The 16,598-nt window shown below is 42.1% G+C and overlaps 1 protein-coding gene and 1 pseudogene across 1 annotated transcript in view; one reads left to right on the top strand and one right to left on the bottom strand.

Moving 5' to 3' along the window:
* Positions 1–916: 916 nt before the first annotated feature.
* Positions 917–16,598, bottom strand: part of DESI2 (desumoylating isopeptidase 2) — a 54,862-nt gene continuing 39,180 nt past the window's right edge. The window contains exon 5 of the mRNA XM_012443740.2: positions 917–4,345. Coding sequence (XP_012299163.1) covers positions 4,112–4,345 — 234 coding nt within the window. The 3' untranslated portion in view covers positions 917–4,111. The remainder of the gene's footprint in view (positions 4,346–16,598) is intronic.
* On the top strand, positions 15,375–15,753 carry LOC135277509 (large ribosomal subunit protein eL37-like; annotated as a pseudogene).

The raw sequence follows: 16,598 nt of genomic DNA, 5'->3' as shown, positions 1-16,598 counted from the left end.
AGAAAAAGGTCAGTATCTGGGTGATTAGGAGAACGTCAGGAGCAGGTAATGAAAAATATACAACAAAAGACCCCCGTCCTCCAGATACTTGGCATTCTTTCTCCAAGCAAGATCCCAAAGTTGCTTTACCAGATTTGAATTTGCAACCTCCTTATTATAGTCTGTTAGGAACCTGTATTAGCCTGGGGGAAGAGTTGTCTGTTCTTGAGGCCTAACAAGTTGTAGATCATTCTTGCTTAGCAGAGTGGAAGGGCATTGACAGGCCACAAAGGCTGGTATTCATTGATTTAATAGTTAATTCAAGAGAATCTTTTTTTTTTTTTCGACAGAGTCTTGCTGTGTCGCCAGGCTGGAGTGCAGTGGCGCAATCTTGGCTCACTAGGTTTTAAATTAGTGGAGGAAAATATTGCTCCGTAGTGTGCAAAGTGGCCAGTGAAGGAGGAAGGGGAATGGGCAGGTTGGAGGGGCCGAGCAGAATAGCAGGTCCATGGGAAATGAGGAGCTCATTCTTTCAGGCTCCTGCTTGCTTGCTGCTTCAAGACAAGGCAGAGTGTGTACACGTGTCGGGGCTATTCCTCTGCAGGTCTGTCCCCTGCACTCCTGGGGAAGAGTCTGTTCTAGCTTGTCCCACCCTGCCTCCATTCCCCAGAAACCAGGGCTGGCACCCGCTACCTGTGAGCAGGTGTGGCTATGCTCTTTGACAGCTAAGGCACTGGCCCACAGATCTGAGCACAAGAGGAATGCAGGTGAATAAATGTACATGTGAGTATGAGAGGAAGACAGGATGGAGAGGGGCTGGCCATCATGTTCCTGCCGAGCAGGTGGGATCCTTGGGTTTTAAAAATACACCCTCCCACCCTGCCCAACACACATACACAACAGTCGTAATCTGAAAGTCAGAAAGCATGATAAAACATTTCTTATAAAAGTATTTTTTTAATAAATCAATGTATTTCAATGTTGTAACATGATAGCCCAATGCTATATCAAGGTAGCAAAAGTGAAGATTCCTGGTATTTTCATATAAACACTATGAATGACAGTACACTTGCATTCAACTTCACAAGAAATTATCTTCAGGTCCATGAAGATTCTTTGACAGCTGTAACACCTTTCAAACAGTAGAGATGTACGTGTATTGGAAGAGTAGACAATGAAAACCTCACAACTGAGCTGTGCTCTAAAACCATACTGAAGAAAAAGAGATACAATGGCTGGATGGCCAGCTTGCTGAACAAAAATCCAAATCTTAAGAAAATACAGCATATAACAAAGTTACAGAGTATCTTACAGAAATGGAGTCATAAGGAGACACACAGATTAGAAGCCTGAAGCAGTGGATGTGTTTCTACCCGTTTTGTGATGGAGAAGCCATGGATGTGGAGTCCTGCAGCTGTCTGTGGTGCTGAATCTCCTCATACACTCAATGCTACCAATGGACTAAAACCAGAATTCCCTGCTCTGTACAAATGCTGGTGATGGGTAACTTGCTCTATTGCTGTGGGTCAGAGCAACAGCTGGCTGGAGTTCAGGCATCAAGAAGAGGCTAAGATCATACACCACTGCCTTCTACACTCCTACAAAGTCACACTTTCCAAAGCTGATGCTCCCCTTGTAGGGGTTAAAAAACCCCAAGGCTATTTAAAACAAACAGTGGAAACCAGAAGCTTCTGACCCTCTAACATGTATTACTGTCCAACCCACCATGAGAAGTAAGTTTCACCTGGTTACAACAATGAGACTCCGTATCATATGTACATCAATGACCAGACTGTTCATAAGGGTTTTTCTTAACAGATCAGGTTGAGAATGATTCTTTTTCTCCAAGGACAAGAAAAAGCTGGCCAAATGCTAGCTAATTAAATCCATTCTCAATTTTGAACTGTAGAAAAGAACCTGACTTGAATGAGATTTTCTAAAGGAAGATATTTATTTCTCAACCTCAGGTATAATTAGATTATAAGGAATCTCATGTCCAGAATTTGTTAGTATGGTAATTGGCCTTAGGACACTATTTTTACTAGAACCCTTTACATTACTTTTAAACTCCAAATGCTGCAGATGAAAGTAAATACAACAAAACAACAATTAAATCACTGTGTGCTGGTTTGCTGGATTCTGGTCAAGCACAGATGGGATGTTCCTGATACTCACCGAGAAGCGTCTAACTAATGGCTACTCTTGGTGTCAGTAGCCCGGGTTTAAATCATATATACTCGGATGAAGTAGAAAAACTGTACTCCCCACATTATTAAAAATATTACAAGCAAACTGTATCAAAGGCTTTGTACTAACCTGGGTTTTGGTGATAGGAGTCTTTAGTGAACAAGTCACTGCTAGAACCTTAGTGTTTTGCCCCATATCTAATTTTTAGACCTGAACCAAGTCAACATCTCATCAAGTTTATATATTCCTTTCTTCTGTCATACCTCTTGAAACAAGTGCTCTGCCCCCTAAAGAACTGAGAGTAATGTGTAAAGGCTTTCCTCTCTGGAAACAGAACAGTCAAAGCATAAATTAGGTTAAGTGGCTTCACTGTCCTCAGGCCAATGCTTATAACCCAAGGTTTATTTTCCCTATGAACAGGGTGTGCTTAAGTTGATGAATCAAAATCAGCTTATGGAAAAGTTAAAAATATAGTTCAGTGAAAGGTATGTATCCTCACACAGAGAAATAGCAAACAGTCCCATCTAAAAGTTTAAATAAATGTCAATAACTTTAAAACTAGCTATATTTTATATATATATAAAGCTGAAGTCACTGCCTTGGATAATTTTACACTACATCCAATATTTCATGTAGGACATTCATTCTTAAGGCAGAAAAATTGAATTTGACATGTAATGACTTGGTTCTTACATCCAAGGCTCAAACTAGGAATAGACTCAAGCAGACAGACTCCTTGCTAACAAGGATTTATCTGTGGTGACAATTTCATTCTTAGAGTATGTTACGTAAGAGACATACATTTGAGAGAACATAAAAATATGAATCTTAAGACACACAAATATGATTTTTCAACGATTGGTCAATGAGACTAGGCATTCTATTACAATGTAAAATGACTCCCATGACAAACTCCAACATACTCTTTCTGATGTGGTGCATAAAGAGTATAAAATATCAAAGCATTACCTTTTTGGGGTGGACTTTAGATTCTAGTTTTCAAGGTCTAGTATAAAAGGTAGCCCGAATAGTTAAAAGCAGTTGAATATCAACTCATACTGCTACTCGGAAGGCTACCACTTAGGATATTCCTACACCATCAAAATCCTGTGCAAGGAGGAAATAAATGTGTATTAAAATAAAAATGAAGCCCCTCCCCCAATGCATGTGCAAAACACTTGTCAGTTACTACTAAGAATATCTTTAACAAAAAACAACCATAGAATGAGTGGTATCAAAGTCAGAGAGACATAGAACATACCACCCTGCCTACGTGGACGGACGCTGGGGATGAAACCAATTGTTCCACGGGCACCTTGGGAGATGTGCTACTCAGAGTGGAAGGGTGTGTGAAGAGGAACTGGACCCAGGGTTCCAAGCCCTCAGGGCTGTGTGCTCCTTCACCTCAGGCCAGTCTGGTTCTCTGCATCCTGGTGCCAACGACTTTAACCAAACACAAATCTGAACGATCATTCTTAAGCAGGTGATGGTGACTATAACTGTTTAAGTACCTTTTTGTGTGCCTATTAGTTATGCCATAGATCTGGCAATTGTCAGAAGTATACAAAGATTACCTGCCTAATTTTTGAAGACATGAAGATTCTCTTCTTTCATGGTGGCAGGAGTCCACGCAAGATTTGTAAACAGCGATACAAAATCCTGTAAACATAACTTAACAGAGCTTGTATAAAACAGAAGAAGTAAATCCAGATTTACACGTGGGTAAAAAAAACAGAGGGCAGCTTCTTACAAAGTTCTCCCTCCTCCGCCAAGTGATTTTTTTTTTTTTTTTTTGATTACAAATACAATCCTGAGCTGAAAAACTGGGATTTGGGGGAGAGCCATCTTTGCATACAAAATATCCAAAGGATGCTTACTCTGTTTACTTTTCTCTAGTGATATTCAACTGCCAGAGACAGTTCTGAATGTGTGATTTTGGAGACATTTATAGTTTAGTGTGGCGTCCGGGTCTGGAGCCTGCTGCAGTGCTTGTCACGGAAGCAGATGCGGCAGCATCCTCTGCTTCCTCCAGTTCATCCTGGAGCTCTTGGCTGACACTAGACTGCAGGGCTGCGGGTGTGAGCCACTCCTTCGGGAGGCAACTCTGTAGAAAGGGTATACAGGAGCTGAAGTAGGCAAGTCGATTGATCCAGCGAGGAATCTCTTTCCCACAAAGAATCTACAGAGGAGAAAGAGTTCTGTATTAGGCAAGAGAGGTTGAGGTTATCTGGTCCACTGCCAAGGAGTGGAGGGTGGGAGGAGGGAGGTGGCTGTGCAGACAAGCCACGGCGGACTAGCGTTCAGCAGTGCTACTCCAGGCTTTTGATAATAAACAGCTCTTTTCTCAGGATCTGGGGTCCCTACTGTTGGCTCCATTCCTTCCTTTCTAAAGAATCTTGTCAAGTTGCTTACTTTTTATATCTGTGAAATCAAGCTAATTTCACTTGGCTTCTTTCTTTGATTTCTGCAACTGCTTTGAGACAAGCTGAAAAGTACTTTGAACATACAGAAGACGCTTGTTAATACGTTATTAGAGTAATAGAAGCCCCAGGAAATTAGAGTCAATCTTGGACATTTTCCTGTTTGTGAATTCTCCTTTCTCACAGATACTTTTCTACTTTACTCCAGTGTCTATCACTCCATTTCTCCTGGTCTACATTTTACCCCTTTACTTCTCTCCCTGACCCACCGGTTTCAAGGAGCTCATCCTGGTTCAGGAAAAAACAGCCTGGGTGATAGAGTGTCTCAAAGGAAAAAAAAAGTGTAGGCCTGGCGCTGTGGCTAATGCCTGTAATCCCAGCACTTTGGGAGGCTGAGGTGGGTGGATCACGAGGTCAGGGGTTCGAGACCAGCCTGGCCAATATGGTGAAACCCCGTTTCTTCTAAAAATACAAAAAATTAGCCAGGCGTAGTGGTGCACACCTGTAGTCCCAGCTACTTGGGAGGCTGAGGCAGGAGAATCGCTTGAACCTGGGAGGCAGAGGTTGCAGTGAGCCAAGATCCTGCCACTGCACTCCAGCTTGGGCAACAGAGTGAGACTCTGTCTCACAAAACAAAACAAAAAGTGTTTTCCCAAATGAAGACCTGGTTCTGTGACTCCTCTGTAGAAGCAGGCTTATGGTCAGACAAGGCATGGAAGCCTGGCCAAGCTTCAGTCTGAGACACTAGCAGGGGTAGAAACGGGTGCCAGGAGGGTTCCTCCCAGCTGGTGATCTGCTGCTTCTATTTGCCCACTGCCCATCCTTGTACTGTCCTTAGGACTCTTGAGCCCTTCTCCCTACTCTTATTTCAAATAGTAAGAACTGGGTCTTTTATGACCCTAACTTTATTCTTGATTATCCTTTCTCGTGCAGACAATGGACTGGGCCCCACTGTCACTCTGTTGTTTCTGCCTCCAATTGTACCAAAGATTATGATCATGTGATCTCAAAGTACCATCTTAGATACCTATCTTAGGTAACGTTAGAAAGAGGTTTCAAAGTACCCTATATCTAAAAATGCACTAAATGTTAATAAGCTGCCACCTATAATTATACAGCATACACCTTTTCTCCCTAAAACAGTTACATTTATTTTAAATAGTAGGACTTTGTCTTAACTATACGGAAAGTGAGTTAGTCTCACTTGAGGGAAGGTAACATGTACTACACTTTTGATAACCAAGCACCTATCGCAGTGCCTGGGAGTACACAGTGGCTCATGCTGTGTGTTTGTGTGTGGGTGGGTGGGTGGGTGTGGGTGTGCGTGAGTGCGCGCACCTGTAGTTGCAGCTACTTGGGAGGCTAAGGCAGGGGGATTGCTTCGGCCCAGGAGGCTGAAGTTGCAGAGAGTCAAGACTGTGTTACTGCACTACAGTCTGGATGACAGAGTGAGATTTCGCATCAAAAAAACAAAAAGGAACGTGTATATCGGCCGGGAATGGTGGCTCACGCCTGTAATCCCAGCACTTTGGGAGGCCGATGTGGGTGGATCACAAGGTCAGGAGTTTGTGACCAGCCTGGCCAATATGGCAAAACCCCGTCTCTACTAAAAATACAAAAATTATCCAGGAGTGGTAGCACACGCCTATAGTCCCAGCTACTCAGGAGGCTGAAGCAGAGAGAATCGCTTGAACCCAGGAGGCAGAGGTTGCAGTAAGCTGAGATCAGGTCACTGCCCTGCAGCCTGGCGACAGAACAAGACTCTGTCTCAAAAAAAAAAATGTGTAGATCTGGGAGACAGCTGAGCTGAGCAATTACTTTCTACGATACCATTCTCATCTGTCTACTCTTAAAAATGCTGGCAAACAGGCTGGGCGTGGTGGCTCACACTTGTAATCGCAGCATTTTGGGAGGCTGAGGCAGGTGGATCACTTCAGGTCAGGAGTTCAAGACCAGCCTGACCAACATAGTGAAACCCAGTCTCTACCAAAAATACAAAAATTAGCCAGGTGTGGTGGGTGGTGGCACACACTTGTAATCACAGCTACTCAGGAAGCTGAGGCAGGAGAATGGCTTGAACCCAGGAGGCAGAGGTTGCAGTGAACTGAGATCACGCCACTATACTCCAGCCTGGGTGACGGAACAAGACTCGGTCTCAAAAAAAAAAAAAAAAAAAAAAAACTGGCAAACAAATATTACATTATATTTTATACCTGAGACATATTTAGAGATATCTTCATATTTAGAGGTTAATCATGTAAGTTGTGACTCAGAATATTTAGGTTAATGTGATAGCCACTGTTGCCTATTCAACAGCCATTTCCCTCATTCTCCTTTCCAAGTCCTCATTTCATTCAGTAATCTACCCTCCTCCATATATCCATGTGATACAGGTGAGGCTGACTTCATTCCAGCCCCTAAGGGTGTGGCTTGATTAGCCTAAAACAGAGTTCTTTTTTTTTTTTTGAGATGGAGCTTCGCTCGTTACCCAGGCTGGAGTGCAATGGCACGATCTCGGCTCACTCCAACCTCTGCCTCCTGGGTTCAAGCAATTCTCCTGCCTCTGCCTCCCAAGTGGCTGGGACTACAGGTGCACGCCACCATGCCAAGCTAATTTTTGTATTTTTAGTAGAGATGGGGTTTCACCATGTTGACCAGGATCGTCTCGATCTCTTGACCTCATGATCCACCCTCGGCCTCCCAAAGTGCTGGGAGTACAGGTGTGAGTTCTAGTTATAACCACTTGGTTTTGTAGAAGTTTTACTGAAACATAGCTTGTCTATTTGTTTATGCATTTTCTATGCCTCTTCAGCTACAATGGCAGAGGCAGAGTTGGGACTATGAGTAATTCACAAACCTAAAATATTTATTATCTGGCTCTTTCAAATAAAAGTGCACTAATCCTTCGTCAAGCCCAATTTCATTTACTGTTTTTTTTTTTTTTTTTTTTTTTTTTTTTTGAGATGGAGTCTCACTGTCACCCAGGCTGGAGTGCAATGGTGTGATCTTGGCTCACTGCAGCCTCTGCCTCTCAGGTTCAAGCGATTCTCTTGCCTCAGCCTCCTGAGTAGCTGGGATTACAGGTGCGTGCCACCGCGCCCAGCTAATTTTTGTGTTTTTAGTAGAGACGGGGTTTCAACATCTTGGCCAGGCTGGTCTTGAACTCCTGACCTCGTGATCCACCCACCTCGGCCTCCCAAAGTGCTGGGATTACAGGCGTGAGCCACCGCATCCAGCTATTTACTTTTGAGACAGAGTCTCCGTCTGTTATCCAGGCTGGAGTGCAGTGGCGCAATCTGGGCTCACTGCAACCTCTGCCTCCCAGGTTCAAGTTAGTCTCCTGCCTCAGCCTCTCCCAGGTAGCTGAGATCACAGGAACGCACTACCACACCTGGCTAATTTTTGTATTTTTAGTAGAGATGGGGTTGACTGGTTGGCATGTTGGCCAGACTGGTCTTGAACTCCTGACCTCCGGTGATCTGTCTGCCTCAGCCTCCCAAAGTGCTGGGATTACAGGCGTGAGCCACCATGCCCAGCCAAGCCAATGTTTTTAAAACTTTGAGTCATGACCCATTAGTAGGTCATTTAGCATTGCTACCTGAATTTTTAAAATAAAATAGATTGTAGGTAGTGAGGTTAACTATGACATGTCTTAGTTACGTGCCTGTGTGTGTATAAACTGGGTTACAATGTAAAATGTATTTTTCACAGTGGCTAGTCATCAAATAGTATTTGGTTTATATAGCAAAATGGATTTTGCATTTAAGCTCCAATCCAGCAATACCTCTTCTAGAAAATCAAGCATACAGATACAGTGGCAAAAATAAAAAGATGTATGTATGTACAGGGTTATTCATTACAACACTTTTTGTAATAGCAAAAGACTAAAAATAACCAAGTGCTATTAATAGGTTGAATAAATTATGGTACATCCACACAAGGAAGACTATTCAGCTAAAAAAAGGAGTGAGGACTATTTCTACATACTGCTACAAAATGCACTCCAGGATATACTATTAGTGAAAAAAGCACAGTGGAGAAAAGTGTATACAGGATGCTCTTGAAATATAATAGTGGAACAGGAAGAGAATAAAATTATAGACATTCCCATTCCAAAAGGAAGAAAATGGAAGGAATAAAGGAGTTACTAGTCCCAAGCAATTTTGGAATCCAACAAGGCAACATCCATTAGGTTTCAAGGCCTGGAAATAATCTTCTATGGCCCTTGGCTCTGCCCTCTGAAGATTCTATCCTTTGAGTCATCCTTTTTCTCCAGCCTATTAACTGCCTATAGAATTTTGACAACCCAAGTGCCTTCTTTAATTTTGTCCTGGCAAATTTTTCTGGGAGGCCGAGGGTGGATCATGAGGTCAAGAGATTGAGACGATCCTGGCAAATTTTTCTGGCAATATTTCTGCTAAGAGAGAATTCTCAAAACATTGTGGTTCTCCACATCCCATGGAAGAAGAAGAAAAAAAAGAAACCACTGTGGCTCTCTTGCATATGTCATGGGATTGAATCCATTTGAAAAGATGTTCCTCCACGGATCTTTTCTGAATAATCCCATCTCCATTCTTGGTTTCTGTTGAGATGGTTGAGAGGATCCACAAATCACATATTTAATTTCTTCTGCAGTTAAAGAAAAAAAAAGGTGGCCTAGTCATACCCGTGGCTTTCTCTCTGTAGCATCCTTTCCTAATAGTGAAGCTCCCAATTTCAGCATCCTTTGCAATCTGGATAGGCTGAAACATTTCCTTAATATTAAATGTTGATTCCTTTTTGTGCTTTAATAGTTCTTCCCTCAATTTATTGTTCTCATATTTTACTATAAGCAACAACAAGAAAGCAGGCTGCACCTTCTATACTGTGTTTGGAAATCTCCTCAGCTAAATATTATAACCCCACAGAAATAAATTCCAATTAACTGTAAAACACATGAATTTAACTGTATCTATTAAGTTACAATCTAAAGATGAAAGAACTACAAAAAACCTTATCTTTCTAGTACTCATATTGGTGGTGGTTATGGTGACAGCTGTTTTAGGTATAGAGGAGTAAAACAAATGAGCAATTATGTTTCTCATTGCATAGAACTTAGATTTTTGACCTGGGATACACAAACTGTAGATATATCATTGATGAGGTTAAATAAAAACCCTGTAGCCCAAATTTGTAGTAGATATTACTATGAACCTGTAAAAAAGTCCTAGTTTTGTCTACTGGGAAGACAAAAAACCAAGCTTGAAACAATCATCGAGTAGTAGTGAGCAATCTTAATGCCCAGATTAAAGTTTCTAAATATCTGCTAGTAGAAGGAAACAGTTCTGAGGTAGAAAATATATAGATGAGCCTGGAATATCTTGTCCTACCAGAAACAAAAGGCTGTAGAAGATTATTAGGGACAAATCAAAAGACTTAGGAGCCAACTTGAAGAGGCTCCCACGCATCAACGATGGGACAAAACAGTCATTACACTGATCTGAAACATATAAAATACTTTTAAATCTGGGGAGGAGAAATTAATGATGCTAAATTTTTGAAGAAAAATATTTTGGGGGAGAAAAAAAAAACCACTTAGTGAATACTAGGTAACTGTGTCAGGGATCCCCAAGACCCAGTTTTTCAACCTCCAGATTTGATGATGTTAGAGGACTCATAGGACTTAGAATATAGTTGTATTCACAAGTATGACTTATCACAGTGAAAGAATATGAAACAAAATTAGCAAGGGAAAAAGCATATGGGTAAAGTTTAGAGGAAAACAGGTTTCTACTCCAGCCTGAAAAATTACTTTGAGTCTTTGTTTCAGTGGGACTACCTGAATACAGTCAGCTAGCTCCATGTTGGTCCATGACATCAGGTTGTCAGGCTCACGACTGTGGATGGCATCTGCAGGCGTTCTGTGTGGGAAGCGCAGGAGCTGAGGCCACTCCCTGCTCTCATAGGTATGAGCACAGGCTCAGCAGCCTGTTTGAATTTAAAGTGCTTGCAGCATCTTAAAAATGTAGCATGTGAAGATTTTCTTTAGGAAGAGGAGAAAGTATTGAAAGACAAAGATGATCAGTCTTTGCCTCCTTTGAGATTCCCTAGGTGCCAGGGTTTGTTTTGTGGTGTTGTTACAAAATCAGTATGTTCCATTTAGCAATCATAGCTTCACATTTAAAAAATTCTCCTCTACTCTCAGCCAGACCTTTTGTCTGGAAGGGATGTATTAAAGAGGGACAAAAGTTTTCATCACAGGAAAATATTTTTATATAACTTAACCAGAAAGACATGCCATTTTAGGAACTGGTCAGAATTAAATCCTGAATTTTCAAAATATTTCAAAATGGTTTTAGAGAGCCACTAACCCTTTTGTCCTGATCATTCATTTAGTAAGTGGCCTATAGCATCATTCCATTTCTGGAGACAGTTGCATTTAGTAATCAAACTGCCTTACTAAGGTGTGCGCACCAGTAGAAAGGTAGTGGAGTAGAGGCAGATTTTAAGTCCACTGTTGCAAACTGCACCTAATCCAGGAAGTCCCAAGTAAACACAGTGAAGCTTCCCGGAGAGGTGGAGAGTAAGATGGGTAGACACAGGGGTCACAGTCCTAGTGATAATGCTTTCCTCTCAACATGTAGCTTTTGTCAATAATCACAAGTTAGGAATGCAATCAGTCCCTTTATAAGAAATACAGAACAGATCAGCAGTTGGACTTCATATGGTCTCACCAGATAAGCACTTTTCCATGGACACCTGTGATAATCCACATGGTTTCGTCAACATCCATGTTTTTATAGTGTTGAGCCCCACAGATGGGTATCCTAAATCTGCCTTGATCCCCAAGTAGAAGTCTTGTTCCCTGAGCCTGCATCTCTTTCGGTTTAACCCAGCTTGTGCTAAGGCTGAAATAGTGTATAGCAGATGTCAAGCTTTAGATCAAGTGTCAAGTCCAAGCAATTAGGATCTATGAATTCAGGATTCCAAAATATGCCAAGATACTTTTCTTTGGCAGCAGTAAAGCTGAGATGCCGAAGGGCCAGCATGTTTCCAAGGCCAAGCAAAAACCAAAGCTTTCCTAAGTGCTTTCTAAGACCCACTCAAATTTATGCACATCAGGCTACAGAAGCACCAGCCTCTAGGGTCAGACATCTGATTGTATATGAGCTCACTTGCAATTTAAAAAACTGCTTTAAAAACTTTTAAAAGTGTACATCTTCCTTTTTCCAGAGGCTCCAATGGGCAAAAATCATAGTAAATATCATCAGCTGTGAGACATATTTTGCTTTCAACAAAGGATTTAAACTTCCATCTATCCTACAGCAGCACAAAGCAAGGAAGTGCGTCCCACTAACACTTTTTCTTTGCAATACTGCCTATTGAGATAACCCCTCTAGCACCTGTGACATTACAAGCATAAAACATTTTACATCAATTTCTATCATATATCCGTAAGTGTAATAACTACAAAATACAAGGTCATTAACCACCTCCCCCTCCCCGCCCCCCACTGCCCCCTCCTCACTGCAGATGTATTCAACCCCTTGCAGTAAATTTAGCAAAAGGTTTTAAATTACAGTTGCTGGGGGAGACCCTCATTGGAATGGGGGTGAAGGCGTGTAGGTAAGGCTAACAACTGGAGTATGTCCCCTGCCCTGTTTTACTTTGCTCCAGCCCTGAGAACTGATTCAACCTTTTTTGCTCTTGTGAGGAAAGAGCACCATACATGTTTAACATTTTTGGCCCAAGCAAAGCTCATCTTTGGGAATTTTTGGGCCTTTTTTCTTTCTTCCCAGAGGAGAGAACTGAAGGTAATGCCTGGGCTGCACTTCGTTTTTCCCCTCACTTTAACCAGCTTGGCCAAAAAGTAGCCAGGTGATCTACTGAGTCAGTTCTCCTGGTGTTGAATCCACCATTTCAAATTCAACAGGTAACTTTTACCTTTCATAATAGGCAAGAGCTCAGCTGCTATTTCATATCATGGATAACTGAACAGCCACTCAAAGGTTTTCCATACCTCTATCCACTTCATCCTTTCTTTTCTCAGTCCTTTTTTTGAGAGAGTCTCACTCTGTCAGCCAGGCTGGAGTGCAGTGATGTGATCTCGGCTCACTGCAACCTATGCCTCCAGGTTCAAGCGATTCTCCTGCCTCAGCCTCCTGAGTAGCTAGAATTACAGGCGCACACCACCACACCAGGGTAATTTTTTTATATTTTTATTAGAGATGGGGTTTCACCATGTTGGCTAGGCTGGTCTGGAACTCCTGACCTCAAGTGATCCGGCTGCATCAGCCTCCAAAAGTGTTGGGATTACAGGTGTGAGCCACCACGCCCGGCCAGTCCTTTTGTTGTATTTCTGTGAGTAAAAGGTCTCCACAACCGCCCCCAGGCTTGGTGATTTGCTAGGACTCAGGAATCTGCATAGCATGCTCATGACTATAACTTACTACAACAAAAAGATATAAAACAAAATCATCAAAGGGAAAATAGACATGGGGCAAAGTCCGGAGGAAACCAGGCACAAGCTTGAAGGATCTTCTCCTAGCAGAGTCAGGTAGGATGTGCATGCTTAATTCCCCTAGCAATGAGGTGTGACAACACATGTGAAATATCTACCAGAGAAGTTCATTACAGATTCAGTACCCAAGACTTTTATTGGGGGCTGGTCAAGCAGGTGTCCTCTGCCAAAATCTCAGAGTCTCAGAGGGAAAGCAGGTTTTTTAGCATAAACCAAATTAGTTGTACAAACAGGTTAGACAAAGGGAGCCACCCTTATCAGTTGTAGGAATGGTGAGAACCTTAGAGAAGTCCAAGTTCCCAGATGCCAGCTTAGGGCCAATCCTGTGGGCAGGCCTTTCTAAGGACAGCAGTTTTAGGCCTATGATGATAGTTAACTCTTCTGTATAGGAACCAACTTGTTTTTTGAAAACAAGTAAAGGGGGAGAAAAAGCATCTATCTTGCCCTGTCCACCTAGGCTGGAGTGGAGTGGTGCCATCTTGGTTTACTGCAACCTCTGCCTTCTGGGCTCAAGCCATTCTCCCATCTCAGCCTCCCAAGTAGCTGGGACTATTGGTGCGCACCACCACACCTGGGTAATTTTGGCATTTTTTTGTAGAGATAGGGTTTTGCCATGTTGCCCAAGCTGGTCTTGAACTTGTGTGCTCAAGTGACCAACCTACCTCAGCCTATAATCCCAAAGTGCTGGGATTAATAGGCATGAGCCACGGTGCCCAGCTATCCTGCCTTTTCTATGGGGAAATGTAACTCAGGGTGACCAGCTGTATGAACTTTGTTTAGATTCGGATTCAAACTGTTAAAAAATTAAGACAATTGAGCCAGGCGTGGTGGCTCACGCCTGTAATCCCAGCACTTTGGGAGGCCGAGGCAGGTGGATCATGAGGTCAAGAGATCAAAACCATCCTGGCCAACGTGGTGAGACCCTGTCTCTACTAAAAAAATACAAAAATTAGCTGGGTGTCGTGGCGCGTGCCTGTAGTCCCAGCTACTCGGGAGGCTGAGGCAGGAGAATTGCTTGAACCCAGGAGGCAGAGGTTGCAGTGAGCTGAGATTACGCCACTGCACTCCAGCCTGGCACCTGGTGACAGAGCAAGACTCTGTCTCAAAAAAAAAAAAAAAAAAAAAAAAAAATTAAGACAATTGGGGAAATCTGAACATTGTACATTTGGATAATAAATCATGTTAATTTGTTTAGGAGTGATAACATATTGTGGCTATGTTAAAAAGAATCTTTATCTTTTAGAGTGAAATATAATTCAAATTAGGCTGGGTGTGGTGACTCATGTAGGTAATCCCAGGACTTCGGGAGGCTGAGGCAAGAGGATTACTTGAGTCCACGAGTTCCAGACCAGCCTGGGCAATACAATGCAACCCCACTGTCACAAAAGATACAAAAATTAGCTGTACATAGTGGCGTGTACCTGCAGCTCCAGCTACTTGTGAGGTGGAGGCAGAAGGATCACTTGAGCCTGAGTTCCAAGCTGCAGTGAACTGTGCACTCCAGCCTGGGCAATAGCAAGACCCTGTCTCTAGATGAAATCTGGGATTTATTTCAAAACAATTTGGGGCTAGGGTGGTATCTAAGTGACAGTTATACTAAGTCCCTATATATTAGTCTCTCTCCTTTTATGTTTTCTACTGAAAATATTAACTTTTAAAAGACATTTAGATTAGATGAGTGGCATCAGTAATGGTAATGCCAGTCCTTTTGCTAGTGACTGGTTTACAATTAGGTATTTGATACAATTCTGGCTGTAAAACATGGCTGCTTTTGGAAGGATAGGGAAAAGGGGGTTCCCAGAAAGAGTTTCACTGTTTCTGAGAGAGAACCAAAGGAAGAAAGCAAAGTCTTCCTCTGGATGTTGTGCTAAAAAACTGTTATAGCTATCTGAAAACCATACAGGGAGCTGGCCTGGGGGTTGAGCCAACATCCCAAAGATGGCAATTTAGAGCAATGAAAAAAGACCTTACATCCCATGACACTCACCAAATTGGAATGGAGCCTGCTTTATATTCTGGACTTGTTTTGTAAGATAACGTTTCCCAAATGTTTAAGCCAATTAGCACCCAATTCGAATGGACCTATCTTGTAGAGCAGAAGTGGCAAACTTTTCTGTTAAGGGTCAAACAAAAATGTTTTGGGCCTTGTAGTCCATAAGTTCTTTGCTGCAACTACTCAACTCTGCCACTGCAGCCGGAAAGCAGTCAAGAAAACAGGTAAACAAATAAGCATAGCTGAGTTCCACTAAAACTTTATGAATCTCTCTGGTCTCAGCCACAGAAGCGAGATGACGAAGGGAAAGTCGTCATTTGGAAAGCGTCACAATAAGATGAACACACTGTGCCACCGCTGTGGCTCTGAGGCCTACCACCTTCAGAAGTGGACCTGTCGCAAATGTGGCCACCCCACCAAACGCAAGAGAAAGTATAACTGGAGTACGGAGGCTGAAAGACGAAGTATCACCAGGACTGGTCACACGAGGCACCTCAAGATTGTATACCGCAGATCAGGCATGGATTCCGTGAAGGAACAACACCTCAACCCAAGAGGGCAGCTGTTGCGGCATCATCCAGTTCATCTGACGAATTCCAACCATTACTCATGCAATAAATGTATAATTTTTTTTTAACTATGAATACTGAAATTTGAACTTTACATAATCTGAACATGTCACCATATAGTCCTCTTTTGGCTTTTTTTCAATCCTTAAAAAAGAATGTAAAAACCATCTTAGCTTGTGGGCTGTACAAGGAGAGATGACACGCTAGGGTTGGTTTAAAGGCCAGGCTATAATATTTTGCTAATCCCTGCTGTAGAGGAAGCATTTGAACTGATAACATTATTGTGTTAAATGGTAATTCTTAGAATTTTTAAGAATATTAACAGAACAGTACACATATCAACAATCAATTATTAATAGAATTAGTGATGGTTTTGCTTATTTACAACTGGTTATATAACAGAGCCCTACACTATGTTGTCAAAGATGTAAAAACACATCAATTCACTAAACTTCATTAGAGTGCCTAATGCTAATTTGTTTGCCTTCATCATATGGGAGTTGCATCTATCATTTCAAATTCCATAGGTAACTTTTACATTTCACAATAGGCAAGAGCTCAGCTGCTATTTCATTTCATGGAACGTATGCCATATTTTACTAAACTCGCTCTGTATCCCTCACTATCCAGAATTCCAGTTCCAGCACTGCCACTAACAGGCTGGGTAACCTCGGCCAGTCACTTAACTTCTGTGTCTCACAATTTAACAATTCAGTGCTCATATGGGGAAAGGCATAAAAATTGTGGCCTAAAAAGATGGTTCCAAGGACATCTAGAATTGCTCTTTGGGCCCCAAACACAGAACGGTTTTGTGGTTAGACCAGGGCTGACATGGTGGTATAGATGCTCAATAAAGTTATTAATGTTTTTGAAGGACAGAATAAATTAGTACCAGAGGAAGTAATGATAAAGTGTAATAAGCACTGGACTATTAAGAAGTCGGGTCTAAA

Source organism: Aotus nancymaae, unplaced genomic scaffold (genome assembly GCF_030222135.1).
Source record: "Aotus nancymaae isolate 86718 unplaced genomic scaffold, 86718_ANA_hifiasm-v0.15.2.pri h1tg000032l_0, whole genome shotgun sequence".
Taxonomy (NCBI): domain Eukaryota; kingdom Metazoa; phylum Chordata; class Mammalia; order Primates; family Aotidae; genus Aotus; species Aotus nancymaae.
This window is presented reverse-complemented; position numbering and strand designations above follow the sequence as displayed.